This window comes from Zalophus californianus, chromosome 9 (assembly GCF_009762305.2).
Source record: "Zalophus californianus isolate mZalCal1 chromosome 9, mZalCal1.pri.v2, whole genome shotgun sequence".
Taxonomy (NCBI): domain Eukaryota; kingdom Metazoa; phylum Chordata; class Mammalia; order Carnivora; family Otariidae; genus Zalophus; species Zalophus californianus.
In genome coordinates, this window is record NC_045603.1 from 7,616,079 (window position 1) to 7,632,990 (window position 16,912).

The 16,912-nt window shown below is 57.2% G+C and overlaps 1 protein-coding gene across 3 annotated transcripts in view; it reads right to left on the reverse strand.

Annotated features, from left to right (window-relative positions):
- The window catches only part of ZC3H7B (zinc finger CCCH-type containing 7B), a 56,726-nt gene that overhangs the window by 14,669 nt on the left and 25,145 nt on the right, over positions 1–16,912 (reverse strand). For 2 of the 3 annotated variants that reach the window (XM_027593109.2, XM_027593110.2), the window contains exons 3-13: positions 16,136–16,169; positions 15,800–15,997; positions 14,920–15,078; positions 12,024–12,104; positions 11,147–11,203; positions 5,911–5,953; positions 5,168–5,361; positions 4,503–4,824; positions 3,444–3,532; positions 2,517–2,616; positions 914–1,075 (exon numbers count right to left, since the gene is read on the reverse strand). In XM_027593109.2, coding sequence (XP_027448910.1) covers positions 914–1,075; positions 2,517–2,616; positions 3,444–3,532; positions 4,503–4,824; positions 5,168–5,361; positions 5,911–5,953; positions 11,147–11,203; positions 12,024–12,104; positions 14,920–15,078; positions 15,800–15,997; positions 16,136–16,169 — 1,439 coding nt within the window. The remainder of the gene's footprint in view (positions 1–913; positions 1,076–2,516; positions 2,617–3,443; positions 3,533–4,502; positions 4,825–5,167; positions 5,362–5,910; positions 5,954–11,146; positions 11,204–12,023; positions 12,105–14,919; positions 15,079–15,799; positions 15,998–16,135; positions 16,170–16,912) is intronic. The other variant, XM_027593111.2, reaches the window with a different exon arrangement.

The following is a 16,912-nucleotide window of genomic DNA, read 5'->3' on the forward strand; positions in this document are numbered from 1 at the left end:
AGCCGATGAGCAGATGATCACCACTGACTGCTCTGTGCTGGACCCCAGAGGGGAGCCCTCTAGGGAAGGGCTTCCCAAGATCCGGGTGTTGCTTGATCAAGTTCAAAGGAGTGTGCAAAGGAGTCCGGATTCTTGGTATTTGGGGAGTGGTTAGGGCAGACGGGGGATGTGTAAGCCTCACAGAATTTGGACTTCATCTACACTGGCCAGGGGAGAGCTAACTGAGGCCTTCAAGTCCAGAAGCGACATGTCCTTAAGATCCTGCCGGAAGGACAGCGAACTGGTCCAGACAGTCTGGGGCTACTGCCGCTGGCTGGGTTGGGGGACAAAGGTGGAGCCTCCCAAAGCCTCAGTTTCCTAGCCTGGAGTTGTGAGGATGCGTGATGCTGGGTAGAGAAGGGTGACACTATAAAGCGCTTAACAATGTCATGACTGTTTGTATAGAGTCATGAAGACTGCTTGCTTGGGGAATCGAAGCCGGCAAGCAAGGTACGCGACAAACGTCCATTAAATACCGGCCACGTCGATGTGAGCCAGAAGTGGGGACAACGATAACACAATAGTATTTAAAAGCTATTATTTATCAAGCCCTTTACTATACTATGTACCAGTCCTATGTGCTCTACATGGATTCTCCCCACACCTTTCCCACAGCCCCTTCAGGACCTCCGCGAACCGCCGGACCCTCACACTCAGTAGGGGCTTTAGCCGGAACGGAACATCCCGAATATTCCCCTCACCCCCCTCGGTCTGTGGAGCTGTCAAGAGAGGAGCCAGATGCTCATTCGGCGGTGGGATGCATCCTCGATGAACGTCCACCCTCATCTACCGGTGATGAAGAGCAGAGCCACAGCTGAGCGTGAGCGGAGCTAGGCCCTGGCCGCGCTGCCTGCTCCCGCCATAGCCCACCCACCTTTGCACAGGTAGTAGGAGCCCACGAAGCTGGTCTTGGTGGGCCGGGGCCGGATCCGCTTCCAGGTCTGGTCCTCAGAGCTCCGGAGCCGGCCGAGCAGGATGTCCCTCTTGCACTTGTGCTCGAGGCCCTCACGGTAGGTGTAATCGCCCGCCCTGGGCCCTGTGGGGACACGTGAACGGACACAGATTTCAGGTGGAGAACTGAGGGGTGACCGCTGACGGGCCTGAGCAGTGGGCCTTGGACCCCTGCCTAAAAACCTACCTCCGTCAGCTGGGCCTCCCACCAGCTCCCGCCACACCCTTCCTAGCCAAGTGCTCCCTAGAGACAGGGGGCCCCCCCAACCCTCCAAGGACCCCCTTCTAGGCACCTGCCCCCCTTCCATCACCACTCTGACTCTCCAGACATTTCAGTGTTTTCCTAGAAGGAATGAGGAAGACGGCGCCTGGCAGAGAGCCGGCCCGCCCCTTTCTTGTCCTGCCTGGAAGGGCGCTGCTCAGATTCACCCTCCCGGCCCTGTTCCTGCCAAGGCTCTGACCCAGGGCCTCCACCCCGCTCACAATGGAGAAATAGCCCCGTGGGGACCCCGTGTAACCTGACTGGGCCAGCACCAGCTGCACAGCAGTTCACGGCGTGTTAAAGGCAGTGGGTGTGTGGACTGGGGAGGCAGTCTGAGGTCCGTGAGGAAGAACTTCATCACGGGCATAGCCATCCAAAAGGATGGCGCCCTGCTCCCCGCCCCTACAAGTCCATGGGCGCTTTGGTGGGATGACTCTCAAGGGTGACATGCAAGTGGCCGGGGGATGAAGCGGGCGGTCCTGCAGTGTGTGGACAACAGCTAGACAACCTCTAAGGTCCTATCAACCCTAATACCCCTGAGATGGAGAATTCTTGAGACTGCTAAGATTTTTAACCCTGGCATCCCAAGACAGTATCACACTAAAACTTCAGGGATTCTAGCGAACGAGTCTTAGACTAGAATTCTGAGATTCCAGGTGTGCTGAAAACTGTCTCCCAGCTTTGGGCATCATTCTGAACTGCTTCTGTCACCTCCCTTGGATTTGGGGGCTGGGAGTCTAGGAACTACATTTCCCAGACCCCTCTGCCATCTGGGTTCCAGGCCAGGTTTGTGTTCACTCAGGGAGATGCACTCATGGGAGAAGCGGACTGTGAGGTGGAGGTGGCACGACGTGTGGGCTGCGTTTCCTCTGGCGAATGTGTTCCTGCAGCAGCGAGCTGGACGCCACTCCATGGCCAAGCACCCGCCTCTGGGCTGTGGGTGGCTGTGATACAGGCCGGAGGGTCCAGCAGCCCCGACCCCTGTGTGAGAGGGGTCCCTGGCTTGTGGAGAAGCAGCCTAGAGGCCAGGGGACACTCCCAGGTTCTGCTCCTCTAGCCTCTCTGGCAATTTTGAAAGCCCCAAACCCCCACGTTCTGCACCTTCCCCCAATTCCTCACCTGCTCAAAATACCCAGAGGGGCTCCTGTTTTCCCACACTTATCTCTGGCCGGTACGTTAGGGTTCTGTTATCCTGGGAGGCTATACTCTTGGATTCCCAGTATCTCTGGGCAGAGGACAGAGGAACATAAAGGCGTGACATTACCTGTTTTGGGGTAGCAGAGCTGGCAGGCCTGCTTGAACTCATGGGTGGCAGCCAACGGGTTCTTGATGAGCAAGGCGGTGTTGGGCATGGAGGGCTCTGGCTGTGATGGGAGGAGGTTGGCCGTCTTGGGCACTGGACCCTGGCTGGAGCCACCAGAGCCAGCCTGGGCACCAGAGGCTGGGGGGGGCTCTATGACCCCCCCCCCCCCATCCTACCCAGGAGCAGAACTGTAGCCTAGCACCCTCCCCTTTCTCCTACCCTCCTGGCCAGGGAATTCCTTAGAACATGATCCAAGAATCTGTAACACTGGGATTGAACCAGCCTAGTGGGGGTGCATGGCTGACAGTGACCTTGGCCCAGAACCTTCCCTTGAGCAAAAGCCCAACATGAAAGCAGAGAAACAGGAATGGCCCCAATTGGGGCCTATGCACATGTCCTCCCCACTCCCAGCCTCCATCTCCCAAGCCCCCAAGACATCAGCAGATGGGGAAAAAGGCAAGACTCAGAGAGGTTAGGTTACTTCCCAGGGCCACAAAGCTAGTGTCTAGACTAACACCAGAGTGCAGAGTGCAGAATGCCTTGCCACCTGCCCAAGCGCTCTCCTAAACTCAGCACCCAGCTGAGTCACGAGAACAGGGATGTTACTAACCCTGGAGAAGTTGCTTAACCCCTCTGAGCCTCAGTGTCCTCTTCTGTCAGACAAGGGTTGGGCCGTGCCCTCAGCTCACCCTCCCAGCACGTGGCTCAGTTTGGAAGGGCTAGGGAGACCATCTCTGGCCCATCCATTCTGAGGGTGCCTCTCCTTGGGGGAGGCAGCACCTCATCCCATGCAGAAGGCTCACTTCCACTCTGGAGCCCACAACCACTTCCCTTCCACTCCCGAGAGGGCACACGGTACCTAGTCACGGATCTGCGCCAAGTACTCACCGAGGGGGCTGGCTTCTGAGTACCACTTGGGGGACGATGGTCCTGTGAGTTGGTTTCCTCTGGGCAAGAAGACACAGGGGTCACCTGCCCTGCTCGGAAGGGGTGAGAAGTCCTCTGAGGACTTCCTTGTATGCATCTGTAACTTGTAGAAACCACCCAGGCCATACATCCTCTACTGTTCATGCTGATCCCCTGCCTCTACCCTCAAGGCCACTGCCCAGGGACAGAGCAACGTCCCAGCCTGAGCATGTGCACCCTGTCCTTACACCGGCCGCAGCCCCCGTCCCTGGAAGAAAGCCCAAGCTCTCAGTGTGACTCAAAGATCCTCTGACACCGGCTTCAGGTCTTCAAGGCCCCCAACCCACCCTCCCCTCTGGCTGATGACTCTGCTCATCGGTCAGTCCCTCCGTCATGCAAGCCTGTGTCATACTGCTCCCCCCGCCAGCAGAGGACCTTTGCCTTTAAGACCTCCCTCAGCCATCAGCTCCTCCAGGAAGTCTCCCTTTGGCTCCAGGGCTGAGTGAAGCACACTGGTGCTCCTGCAGCCTCTCGAATCCCCCTGAGCCGTGAGCACCCTGGGCTAGCTAGGTCCAACTGTCTGAAAGCTGGTCCTGCAAGGGTCCTGACAGGGCTGCTTCCTCTCTGGGTCCCTGGTGCCCTGCTCAGGGTGGTGCTGAAGGAGCTTATGGCCTGGCACCTTTCCCCAGCCTCAGGATCATCCCCATGGGACCCTACCAGCCTTGGGCTTTCTTCCAGGGCCCCAGAAGGCTGGGCAGAGAGCACCATACTGCAAGTCCAGAGTCCTGGACTATCCCAGCTCTGCTGTTTGATCTTGAACAAGACACCCAGCCCCTCAGGTCTCAGCCGCACACTGTGCTGAGCACTGCAGGAGACACAGCAACTCAGAGGTGGTGGCCCTGGACCACGATGCGGAGAGAGGGCCTGGACCTTGGCTGAATAGAGCTGTAATCCCAACTCCACCCCCCAGAGACTGGAGATGTGGTGGTACTTTGAAAACTGTCAAGGGGGTGGGGGTGAACGTGCCCACCCAGGCCTCACCCACAAAGGAGTTGGGCTTGTCCAGGGCACCACGGGTCGACCCAAAGCTGTCGAGGGCATCCAACCGCGTATCCGAGTATGGCAGCAGGTCGAGGGAGTCCAGTGCCGAGCCTGGGGGGTCGAGGGCATCCAGCACAGAGGCGGCCAGCTTCTTGGAGGGGTCCATGACGAGACCAAAGGAAGCCGGGGGCAGTGGGCTGGAGACGGGGATGGAGCCACCCACTACGGGTGGCAGAAGTGGGGTCCCACCAGGGAACACAGGTATCAGCTGGGGCAACTCGCTGGGCACACCGCTGCCAGGCAGGCCACCCTGGACAAGAGACTGTGAGGTGGGGAAGAGAAGGAGCGGTTGGAGGAGAACTTGACTACCCCGGCCTGGGCGGACACAAGCGCTGCAGGCCGCAGGCCAGCCAGCCCCTCTGTGCCTCAGCCCTGACCTGTCCCGTGAGCGGAGCCAGGGATCTTCATGGTCGCTCTCGTTGCGCATTCTAGAGCTTCATGTTTGTACCCCAAGCAGGTCCCTTTCCCTCCTTGGGCCTCAGTTTCTCCAACTGTGACATGGAGATGGGACCCTCCCTCCATACCTTGTGACAGGAGGATGAATGTCTGGGGGTCCTGGGTGGGGGAGGGTTTCGGGGGAGCAGAAGGGTGGCAACATGGCTCACCAGTGAGTCCAGTAGGGTGTCCAGCTCCGGCCCAAAGACATCCCCGTCAGAGAAGTCGTCCAGGCTCTCAGTGCCAGGGAGGGCCCTGCTGCTGCTGTCCAGGGGGGCCAGCAGGTCCAGAACATGAGGGAACAGGGGCATCGTGGGGGGAGAGGGGAGCGGGGCCGGGGAGCCTCGCAGGTCCACGTAGCAGTCTGTGGATGGGAGGGTGGGATCAGTAGCCACAGGGGGTCCTGCTTGGTGGTGGAGGGAGGTGTTCCAGGGCCCTAAGATCCTCACGCTACACCTTCCCTCCTTTCCCTAGCTCCTATCAGGAACCCTGTCTGCCCGGCGGGCCTGACTCCATGGCTGGAGGCTCAGTCACAGTGAAGGAAGGTCACTGAAGAGCAGGAGAGGGTTCCTCAGTCCTACGATATCTCTCAAATGGACCTGGCTCAGTGCCTGAACATCCTACCTGGGGAGAAGCAATGCCTTCTCCAAGGGACACTGTCAAGCCAGTGAGGAAGAGAAGGGGACTCCCAGTTGGGGGAGGTGCCGGCCTGGGGCAGAGGACACGAGATCCGCGCTACCCTACTGAGTGGCTGACCCCCACCTTCTCCTCCCTGAGAGGGAGTCTGGTTTCCCAGGCCCGCTGTTTACTTTCATGCTTCGAGGAATTCCTAGGGCAGGGAGCCCCCAGCCCTCAGGCTGAGCCCTGCCTGGGGACCCACCTCTGCCCTGTGCCCTCAAATCAGGGACACTACCTGTGTCGATGTCATCTATGGATCCCAATCCATTGGAAGTTCCCTGTGGAGAGGAAGGACACAGACAAGTCAGGCAGACATGGGCCGGGAAGGCCAGGGTGCCCGCCCCACCCCACCCCACGACTATTGCTGGAATTAAGCACAGGGCCGGCGGGGCGGGGGCCAGGAGGCAGGGGGAGTGGGGTCAGACAGGCCTCACATCTGCCCCTTGCTGGAGGGGTACCCTGGGAGGAAAGAGATATAACCTCTGAGCCCCAGTTTCCTTACCCATCACAGGACAGGGTCCATACCCCGAGGAGGGTGGCGGGTTTTTACCCAGCCATGTCCTGCATGGATAGTTTGCAGCTCAAAGACAAAAAAAGTGCCACTCCCCAAATCACCAGTGTCCCCTCCCCCAATTACGGCCCCAGGCTGAAGGAGCCCAGATGAGATCCCACTGCCACCCACGGACCTGCTGTCGGAGGGAAAGCTGGTCCGGAGCTTGCTCTGGGGCCTGGCCAAGTTCCTTATCTGGGCGCCCACCGAGGGCAACAGGAGGACCAGAGCCTCCCTGCTAGCCATCCTGCCCCGTGGACCCGCAGTGGCGCTAACGGCAGCGAGATGCATCCGGTGCCCTGCCTCCTGCCGGGCCGGGCCAGCACTTTGCAGCCAATCGAGTTCAGCCCTTGGTCCAGGTGCCCTGCAAGGTGTTGTCCCCCCACCCCGCCCCTGCACAGTCCAGGGGTCCAGAGAAGCTGTCGCTCCCGGGCCAGAGAGGGGCTGTCTGACTCGGGACTCGGCCCCGACCCCAGCCCCAGGCCTCTGCGCTCCCAGCCCCACCTGCACAGAACACTTCTCACGCCCCGGAGCCTGGCCCTGGCGTGGCAAAGACGTGCAGCTCAGTGTCTCGGGCGTGTCTGCTGCACAAACCGAGGCTGCCACGCTGGGTCAGAGCTGCTGCTCTCACGGACAGCATACAGAGAGCAGGAGGAGGGAAAGAGGTGTCAGGTGGACAACGCTAGGGACAGCCGTGCGCCTCCCTGCCCACTGTGTCCGCGGCTCTCCAGGCCCCCTGCCCGCCACCCAGCTCCAGCCCATCTTGCTAGGCTCGTCTGTCCCTGCCTTTCACTGCTAGGGGCACTCACATGGCAACAAGGTTGATGGAGCACCCCCTCTCTGACGGGCCTCGTACCCGCGGCTTTCAGAGAGGACCCGCTGTTCCCCTACAGCCACCACAACATGGCGGGGCCCAGAGGCTCCCCGAGAGGTGGAGTGGCTGCCTCAGATAAGGGTGCACTCGGGACCTGAGACAGAACCCATGCCCGGCTCCAGAGCCCAGGCACTTCCAAACCCCCACGGGGAGAACCAGTCCTGTGGTCCAGGGTACACGTTCCCCTCTCCTGCCTCTCGGCCTGTGCTCAGTACTCAAGCCTGTTCCCCTTGCTTTGAGTTCTGCCCCCTCCTCTCTACCTGCCTGAATCCTGCCATGCAGGCTCTGTCAAGTCCTCTCGAAACAAGGCCGCCTCAGGTTCTATCTGTCCCTAAAACTCACTGCCTTCCTTCTGTCTTGCCCCTCACACTGCCAAGCTCAGGTGTGGACACCATGCCTGCCCGTCCCATCTCCAAGTCCCATGAGGCTCCCCGTGGGGTGCAGCTCATGAGTCTCCACAACCAGGCATGCATGTGGAATGACCGGCTGGCTGAACCACCGGGGCTCCGGTGCTGGAGAGTCTTGCAGGGGAGCCTGTGGCCAGGTTCGTGCATGATGTCTGTGGAAACCTCCTGGGGCAGGGGATCTGGCCGGCACGCTCCCCCCTGCCCCACTCCGTGTATCCTGGAGGCTCCCCAACCCCGGGCCCTGAGGAAAGATGTGTGGGCTGGGCTGGAACGGGATGGGGAGGGGCCCCACCCCCGCTGGGGGCGCCAGGCTGCTGGCCTCCCAGGCCTGCCTTCATGTCATCCACACAAGCACCCTGGGAACTGAGCACAATCATCTCTGTTTTATAGAGGGGAACCCAAAGCTCAGAGACAAGTCCTTTCCTCTAGGTCATGCCACCAGTGAGCAGAGACCTGACCTATCTGACTCCAAAGGGGTGCCATGTGGAGGCCCAGAACAGAGGAACCCATGGTCCTGCTCTCAGAGGAGCTTGCCACAGAGCCGGTGAGAAAAGCACACACGCTTTGTCTGGTGCATGGGTAGGAGGTGAGGATGGAGAGGGACGCTGGAACTAGACTGTTGGGGAGCCTAAATGCCAGGCACGCGTATCTGGAGTTGATTCCTTTTAAACAGACACTTTAATTAATAACCACTGAGGGTCTCTATGCTGCGGAGAGATCCAGAGGCCTGATCGTCAGAGTTCACCTTGAGGGTACAGGAAGGGGAAGCTAGCCCAAGTGGGATGTGGCTTAAACCAGGGCAGTCACTGCGGGAAGGGAAGGAAGAAGCAGGGACATACCATCACGTACCCAGCCAGGGTCACCCCAGCATAGTCCTATAAGGTGCAATCATGACAGTTTCTTCAGCTCCAGGAATGAGGCAGGAGCCCTTGATATCCAAGAACTCTGAGTAAGATCTGCCTGAATAACTCCCTGCCTCCCTATCACCTCTGGCAAGAGGAAAGAGGAGCCCTGCACCCTGGCCTCTAGCTACCCTGGCCTCCTGGCTGTTCTACCTATACACTGGGCACACCCCTACCTCAGGGCCTTTGCACTGGCCATTCCCTCTGCCTGCTCCCCTAGACCTCCTCAAGACACATCCCTCATCTTCAGGTCTTTGCTCCAGTGTCTCCCTCTCCTTGAGGCCTTCCCTGCTCACTGTTTAAAACTGCAACCCCTCCCAATTGCCCCAGCATTCCCCAGCCCGTGTCTCCAAGGCACTGATCGCTTTTTGTTTGCTGTCTCCTCCAGTTAGCTGTAAGTTCTATGAGGGTGGGGCTCCTTGGCTATTTCTCCCTCTGCTGTATATCCAGCGCCTCGATCGACTCTATGCTGGGCACACAGGAGCCCTCAATAAATCTCTTCTGAATTCATGAACAGACTCAATACTCTTCCCCTTCAATGCCTTCCCAACACTCCTATGATGAAGACTCAGCTCCTCCCCAGGGGCAAGGTGGTCTGGCTTCTATCTACTGTCCCAGCCCCACTAGGGCCCTGCCTCCCCTCTACTTGGTCCCTCCCATTCTCTGAGGTCCTCCCAGCCTCAGGGCCTTTGCACATAATATCCTGTCTGAAATGCAGCTTTACCAGCACACCATGCCCCTGCCTACTCCTCAACGTTCAGGTCTCATTTGAAAGTTTGCTGATGCCCAATCTAAATCAGGCCTCCCTATTCCAGTGGCCCATGGCTACCCACACTTTGCCTTTACAGCTCTCACGATGGTTTGTAACCAGAAATTATCAGGCTGGCATCCGTTCACCCTGGACTGTGAGCTCTTTGAGGGCAGGAACCACAAATGTTTTGTTTACCACGTACCTAGCCCCAGGCTCAGTGAACTCAGACAAGTCATCTAACTTGTTGGGCCTTGGTTTCTTCTTTGTAATAGGGGTAAGTAGTACCTCCTCGAGGCATTGTGAAATTATTTGCAATTCTTCAGTCATTCATTCACTGCTATGGTCTGAATATTTGTTAAATGTTCAACGTATGTCAAATTCACACGTTGAAATCCTACCCTCAACGTGATAGTATTAGGAGGTGTGGCCTTTGGGAGGTGATTAGGTCATGAGGGTGAAGCCCTCACAAACGGGATTAGTGCCCTTATAAAAGAGACACTGGAGAGCTCCCTTACCCCTTCCGCCATGTGAGGTTATAGCTAGAAGGTGCCATCTGTGAACCAGGAAGCGGGTCCTCAACAGATACCGAATTGGCCAGCACCTTGATCTTGGACTTCCCAGTCTCTAGAACTGTGAGAGATGAATTTCTGCTGTTTATAAGTCGCCCAGTCCATGGCATTTTGTTATAGCAAAATGTCATAATTTTTTTTTTTTTTTTTTTGAGCATCCAGTATGTGCCAGGCCCCCAAATTTCCGGTTACAATCCATGAGGAATGCTATCCAGGGAGATGTGAATCTGGCACCTGGAAGTCCCCAAGGCCAAGGATATGCTGCCTGACTCCACTATGCCCCAGCACCCAGCCCAGGGCCAAGAAAGGGTTCTCTGGGAGTTTGCTGAGTGAATGAATGAAAACCTTGTAACACTCGGAGGCAGCCAGGCCTGCTGCTGCCTGGCTGTGTGATGTTCGCCAAGTCCCCTCCTCGCTCTGTGCCTCAGTCTCCCCTTATGTACAACAAAGAGGCAGGACCCCAGCCTCCATCAGTGCTCCTACAGCCTGTTCCTTGTCTTCCAAAAAGCCTCAAAGTCCACCTGAGCATGCGTGGTGAGCAGTGGGGGAGTCCAGTGTGTGTACTAGGTCCTGCCGCCACCCCCAGGATGAGCCAGGGTTGCACAAGGGTCTTGGCCAGGGAGGGGGGGTACATCCAAAACCTAGGATAACGCTGAAGTACCAGCAGTTACTGCTCCTCATGGCTCTCGCAGGTGCCACACTTCTCAGGGTATGCTTCCCTGGTTCTGGCCGAGGGACAGAACACCTTCATTTCACAGATTCGAAAGCTGAGGCTCAGAGGTAAAGATTCTGCTCAAGAACAGCCCGCACAGCGGCAGGCTGGGCTCTTCTCTATGGGATCCCAGGTATGAGCTCTGCCCCCCACTTCTGTGCATCTCCCCAGCAGTCACTTGGGCAGGGGTACCGGGAAGGGCCTCAGTGGGGGGGTGTGCTTTAGCTGGGTCTTGAAAATGGAAAGGCAGAGAAAGTAGGGTAGGCTGGAGGGAAGACAGTAGAGACCTGGAGGCCTAGATGCAGAAAGCCCACTGGGGTGGAAAGCAACGGCAGCAGGAGGGATGGGGGTGAGGGAGCAGAAGGTCAATAGGACTGGGCCGCCCGCCCGCCAACAGCGGCCACAGCCTGTCCCCACACTTTGCCCCTATGGTCCCAGGAGGCCCCTCTTAAGAGGTGGAGGTGCTGTGCATCCCAGAGCTATCCTTGGGTCTGGCCCAGGCCCAGGCAGTCAGTCACCCCTCTTCCCAGGGCAGGTGTCTGGCTCACAGCAGTGCGGTCTAGCACAGATGGAGCCCAACCCTTCAGTCTGATGGCCCTGGACCCCCTGCTGGGGTCATTCCGCCCCAGAGAGTGAATCCAAAACCCTCATGACAGGTTGGTACTGGCGGCGGGGAGGGGGCTTGGGGTCCCGGCCCCCAACCTACCTGATCTGCCATGCCAGCCGCAGTGCCATTACTGAGCAGAGAAAATGTTTCCAATTCCTGCAGAGGTTAGAGAAGTGGGAAGAGATGAAGATTCTAGAAAGATGCTCCAGGTCCCATCAGCCAGGGCAGCAGAGGGGCCCCAACATGGGCAGCTGGGGTCTGTAGTACCCTAAGGCTCCCTGTCCCTAGGCCTGCCCGAGTCACCTGCCCTGTTTCTGGGTCAGATTCAGGCATTTTCTTCCTGTAACTGGGACCTGGGCAGAGGACTTCCACATACAAGCTCCTGCTGCGTGCCAGGCACCACATCAAACATCCTTTCATTTTGATCCTCCCACGAGCCCCCTGAGGTGGGCATAATTACCCAGATGTTCCAGATGTAGAAACCCCAGGGGAGAGAGAAATAAGTTGCTCAAGGTCACAGCTGACTCTAGAGCCATACCCTCTGCCCCAAGCAGCTTTCTGACACAGAAGAGGTGCCAAGTGAATAAACGTGGATCTGAAAGAGCCACACAGATGCCAATGTCTCCAATATGCACCCGACAGAGGTTATTCGAGAACACAAGGCCGAAGGACACCAGTGTCGAGTCGGGCCATCTCTGGGGCATTTAAGCTGGCCAGGGCACGGGAGGGAACAGGTTTTAGCAGCTAGTGTCTAAGGTGAACTGCAAACTCTGGCTGTTCTTTCCTTTTCCAAAACCTTCTGGAAGTCGGTCCAGGGCTTCCAGCCAACAGAGAGAGAAGATCACCTGTTATCATTGCCCTCTGTCCTGACCCGGCCCTGGCCACCCTCACCCACTTCTGCCTGAAGGTGCCTGGTCCCCCTTCAGACCTCCCCATCTCTACCCCCGCCCACCCTCAGCGCCCATAGCCCACCTACCTGGGGCCTCTTATACGCTTTTCGAACCCGAAGCCCAAGCTTCTGAGCCAGCTCCTGACCAAGCTGAGTTACGCTTTCATCCTGGAAACGGCAAGACAAAGGGTGGAGCAGGTTAGTCTGCCCTAGCTCACAGAGCTCTGCTCGGGAGACCCTGAGCCGCCCTTCCGGGGCACAGTGGGGCATGTGTGTGTGTGTGTGGGGGGGGCGTCCACTGTTACCCCATGTTACGGACAAGGGAGTGAGGCCCCAGGAGGGGTCACTGGCTGCCCAGGTCACACCACTCGTGCGTGGGGGGTGCTGAACCAGAACTCATGCTTCCCTTTGTCCTTTTACTGTGGGGATGGGAAAGGAATAATTTTTATTTTGGAATTTAAGATGATCTTTTTATTTCTAAAACTCAGCAAATAGTAGTGTCACTGTAGAGGGCTGAGATGTTGCAGAGAGAGCAAGTGCTCCCCTGGATCACCCCCATCCCCACCCTCACCCTAGATTCCTCCCCAGAGGGAGCATGCCTTGTGCTCTGATCTGTCTCCCTACAGATCTTTTCTAGGAATTTACGTATGTGCCTATGGACCTATAAAGGATGCTCCGTTTTGCTTTGTGAGGATTTTCTCCTTTTTTTTTTTTTCCCATAAGTGAGATCATATTGTACCTATTGTTCTACCACTGGCTTCTTTCACCACGCAATGTCTTAGATCTCTTTGCAAGAGAGGACATGTGGGTGGTGCCCAGGCCCATAGGAGCGAGAATGTGGGAAGTTTGGAACATGGCTGGCCCACGGTTAGTGCTCGGTAACAGCACCCGACATTCCTTCCGCCCTCCAAGGCTGTATTGCTGTATGCACATTACGTGCCAGGCAAGGGCTAGGAGCCAGGGACACCACCGTCACAGGGAGGACGGGGCCCAGGCCTCATGGAGGCTCCAGTCTAGTGGGGGACACCAACCAATAAACAAAGAAATGGTAACTATGGTCCAAGGACCAAAGGGGGAACAAGGATGTTGTCACAACCTGTGCCTTTGTCCACACCTCCCTAGCTGATGAGCTCCTGGAGCCCAGGGCCAGAGTCTTAGTCACCTCTGGTCCCCAGTACCCAACACAGAGCAGGGTTCAGCCAGTATTTGCCAACAAAGACTGGAAAACGGGCAGTCCCCCAACTCAGAGTCAGAAGTCCTCATCTGGGCACTTTCCTTAGGCAAGTTAGCAACCTTGCTGGGCCCCAGTGTCCTCACCTGTACAGTGGGGTAAACGCCACCCTGCCTGCCCATGAACGGTAGACATGAGACTTGGATGTGGACTTGCTACAGACACTAGAAAATGCTGTACAGCTCAGGGACTATTGTCATAAGACAGGATCTCAGTTGTGAACTAAACTGAATTGGAGAGACCTGGGTGGCTCAGTCAGTTAAGTGTCTGTCTTCAGCTCAGGTCATGATCCTAGGGTCCTGGGATCAAATCCTGCATCGGGCTCCTTGCTCAGTGGGGTGTCTGCTTCTCCCTCTGCCTGCCGCTTCCCCTGCTTGTGCTCTCTCTCTCTCTCTCTGACAAATAAATGAATAAAATCTTTAAACTGAGTTGGAGAGGCATGAATAATAAACAAAAAGTACAGTAACAGTGCATGTTTTCTGGCCATTATGCCAACTGCCTTGCATGATTTTCAGATTCCATTCTCATAGCCCAATGATGCATGGCATATTATCACCCCTGTTTGACAGGGGGTACAAACAAGGCTCAGAGAGACTAAGCTGTATGTGTCCCCCCCAAGGCCACATGGCTAGTAGATGGCTGACTTAAGATTAGAACCCTAAACCCAGCTCTCTGACACCAACATCCTGGACCACTGTGCACATGGCCCTCCCTCTGTTCTGACCACCCAGATCCTTCCTGCTTCTTCTGGCCCCACTCAAGCCCACTCTCTTCCAGGGAGGGAGCCCTCTAAGATCCTGATCACTCCTGGGCAGAACTGAGCCTTTTCTGAGCCCTTTCATACTCATTATTTCAGGGGTAAAGTAGGAGGGGCCTTTTATAGACATGCAGCTGATGTGTAGAGAGGGGAAGTGTTTTGTCCAAGGTCACGCTGGGGGTCAGTGGTGGAGCCAGGTCTAGACCCCAGGGCTCTTTCCATATCTCCCAGTGGACTGTGGGTCCATGAAGGACACAGATCTGGGCACTGCGTGGGTGCTTAGTAAATACTTGTTAAGTGGATGAATAAAGGGGGAAGAGGGCACGCGCCCAGCTGTGTGTGGGCCAGGGCAAGCCAGGCTCACTACTGGTCCATTCCCTGTCTCTCCCCCACCTAGGGGCAGCCTGGACATCAGGATCCCGGCACATGTGGCACCCCTTTTAGTCCCCGCTGCAACCCTGTACCGTCACAGTACAGAGGTTAGGATGCCAACTCTAGAATCAGACTGTCTGGGTTCAAGGGTGACTCTGCCACCCCCAGCTGCGATCTTGGCTAAGTTCCTCTTTCTCTGTGCCTCTCTCCTCATCTTTAAAATGGGATAATAACAGTATTGGGGCGCCTGGGTGGCTCAGATGGTTGGGCGTCTGCCTTTGGCTCAGGTCATGATCCCGGGATCCTGGGATCAAGTCCCGCATCGGGCTGCCTACTGGGCGAGGAGCCTGCTTCTCCCTCTGCCTCTGCCTCTCTCTCTCTCTCTGACTCTCATGAATAAATAAATAAAACATTTTAAAAAAATAAAATAAAATAAAATAAAACGGGATAATAACAGTATCTACCTCAACGGGTAGATGCAAGGATTAAGTGAGTTAATACATACAGTGCATTTTCAGCAGTGCTTGAAACACAACTAGAGCTCAGGGTCCGTATCAGTATGTGCGAGTCCAAGCCCCAGGGGAGGAAGCTGGCTCAGAAGCGCCGGCACGCAGGGCACTCACGTGGGGCCGGGCAAGGGAGCACCGGCTGCTGCACTCGTATGCCTCCTTGTGACGCCCCAGCTCGCTGAGGGCACGGGCCTTGCGGAACAGTGCCCGGATGTTCTCGCCATCCAGGCCCAGCGCTTTCTCGCTGTCCTCCAGCGCCTTCTCATACAGGCCCTGCGGAGAGGAGCGGGTAGCTCAGCGCTCGGCACCTGCTGCCTCCCTCCCTGCACCTCCCGCCTCTTTCCCTGCAGAGATGGAGGATGCTGGAGGACCGGGGTCAGGGAGGGGGGCTCAGAGCTCCAGGAAACAGCTCTGGCGTTCATACTCTTAGGCATCTGGTAGACGTGCTTCTCCAGAACAGTCCACTCCGGATTGCAAAGGTGTTAGTGGGTCCTCTGCAGAGCTCCCAGCAGAGCCTCCCAAAGGATCTGGTGAGTGACTGAGTCACTGAGCAAGCAGGACAGGAAAGAGGTGGAGGCCAGAGCCGCTTTCAGGGGGTGGGGGAGACAGGAGGGAGGGAGCCCAGGAGGGAGAGGCCAGGGCTTTGCAGAAAGAGGCAGCACATGATGAGGGTCACGGATCTCAGCCCTGACTGCCCACAGACTCCTGCCAGTGCCCAGGCCGCCCTGAGAGTCTAAATTAATTCCTCCGGGGTGGGGCTTAGTATCATTACAAACCAATGTTTGTATCGCGTATTAGTACTTTAAAGGCTCGCCAGGTGAGTCCGTGGTGCGGCTGGGGTTGAGAGCCACGGGAGTAGATGGTGAGACTCACACAGGAGGACGTGAGGGGCCGGCCCTGCAAAGGCTCACTGGGGTACCAGCTGGGCATCTGGGGGAAGTGGTGGTCAGGGCCCAGGGCGTAGAGGGAGAGGAAGGGAGGGCGTCGGGCTCACCATGGTGAAGTAGCAGGCGGCCCGGTTGACGTGCAGTTTGCACAGCAGCTCCTGGGGTAGGGCCACCTGGTCAGAGGCGGCGTAGTCGGCCACGTTCAGCCCCTCCATGTACTGCACCAGCGCCTGCTTATAGTCCTTCTCCCGGAACAGGTCATTGCCCTCAGCAAACAGGTTCTGCACCAGCTTGAGCAGAAAGGCCTGCCAGGGGGCAGGGTACAGAGGGGGCTCAGGGGTCTTCATGCAGCCCAAGGCCTGGCACCTGGCCTCTACACCCCACCCCCCGGAAACCTCTGCCCTTCGCCTTCACCTTCCCCCAGCCCAGCAGCTGACACTCACCTCATATTCTTCTTGCTTTAGGGGTAGTGTCGACCTAGCAGGAAAAGGAGAGGGGTACGAAGTCTGAGTGAGCCCCATGGAGGCCCCAGGAGCCCAAGCCAAAGGCCACAGATCATGCCAGGAATGGACTTCTCTAGCTTGGACCTCAGATGTCACTTTGCAGATTGGAATAAGGGGACAGTTTTTTTCTCCCTAAACTGACACCATGTTTAAGGGGACAGCAGGTTTTTTCTCCCTAAACCAACACGATGTTGGTCTTCCACTTCTGATGGAAGGGTTGGAGCAAGGCCTTGTGTTTGCCCCAGGGCGACGGCCAGGCTTTCCCAGGTGCAGATGCTGAGAAAGCACAGGCCAGCTGCAGCTCCAGCTGGCGGTCCTCTTCCCAAGAAACCAGTTCTTTGGGAATGACCACACCTCAACACACCAAACCTGCAAATGCAGGCGCCCCAGGCAGCACCGAGAGTCCACCTCAGGTCCCCCTTCTCCCATCCCTTCCTGCAAAACACGCAGGACCCCAGCCAATGCCAGGTACGCTCAGAGCCTGACCCTTCGTGCCAGCCTCAACAAAGCAGATGGGGCTGTGGGCACCCTCTCCTCTGTGGGGGCCAACAAAATGCCAGCTCAGTACAGAAGGAAACGCCAGCCAAGGAGAACGGAGGCACATCGGTCAGGCTAACTAGCTGAGCTAGAGGGGCAGTCTCCTGGTCCTTCACATCACAAAGGGGAAAACAGACACTCGGAGGGGGCAGTGACTTGTTCAAAGTCACCCAGCAGGTC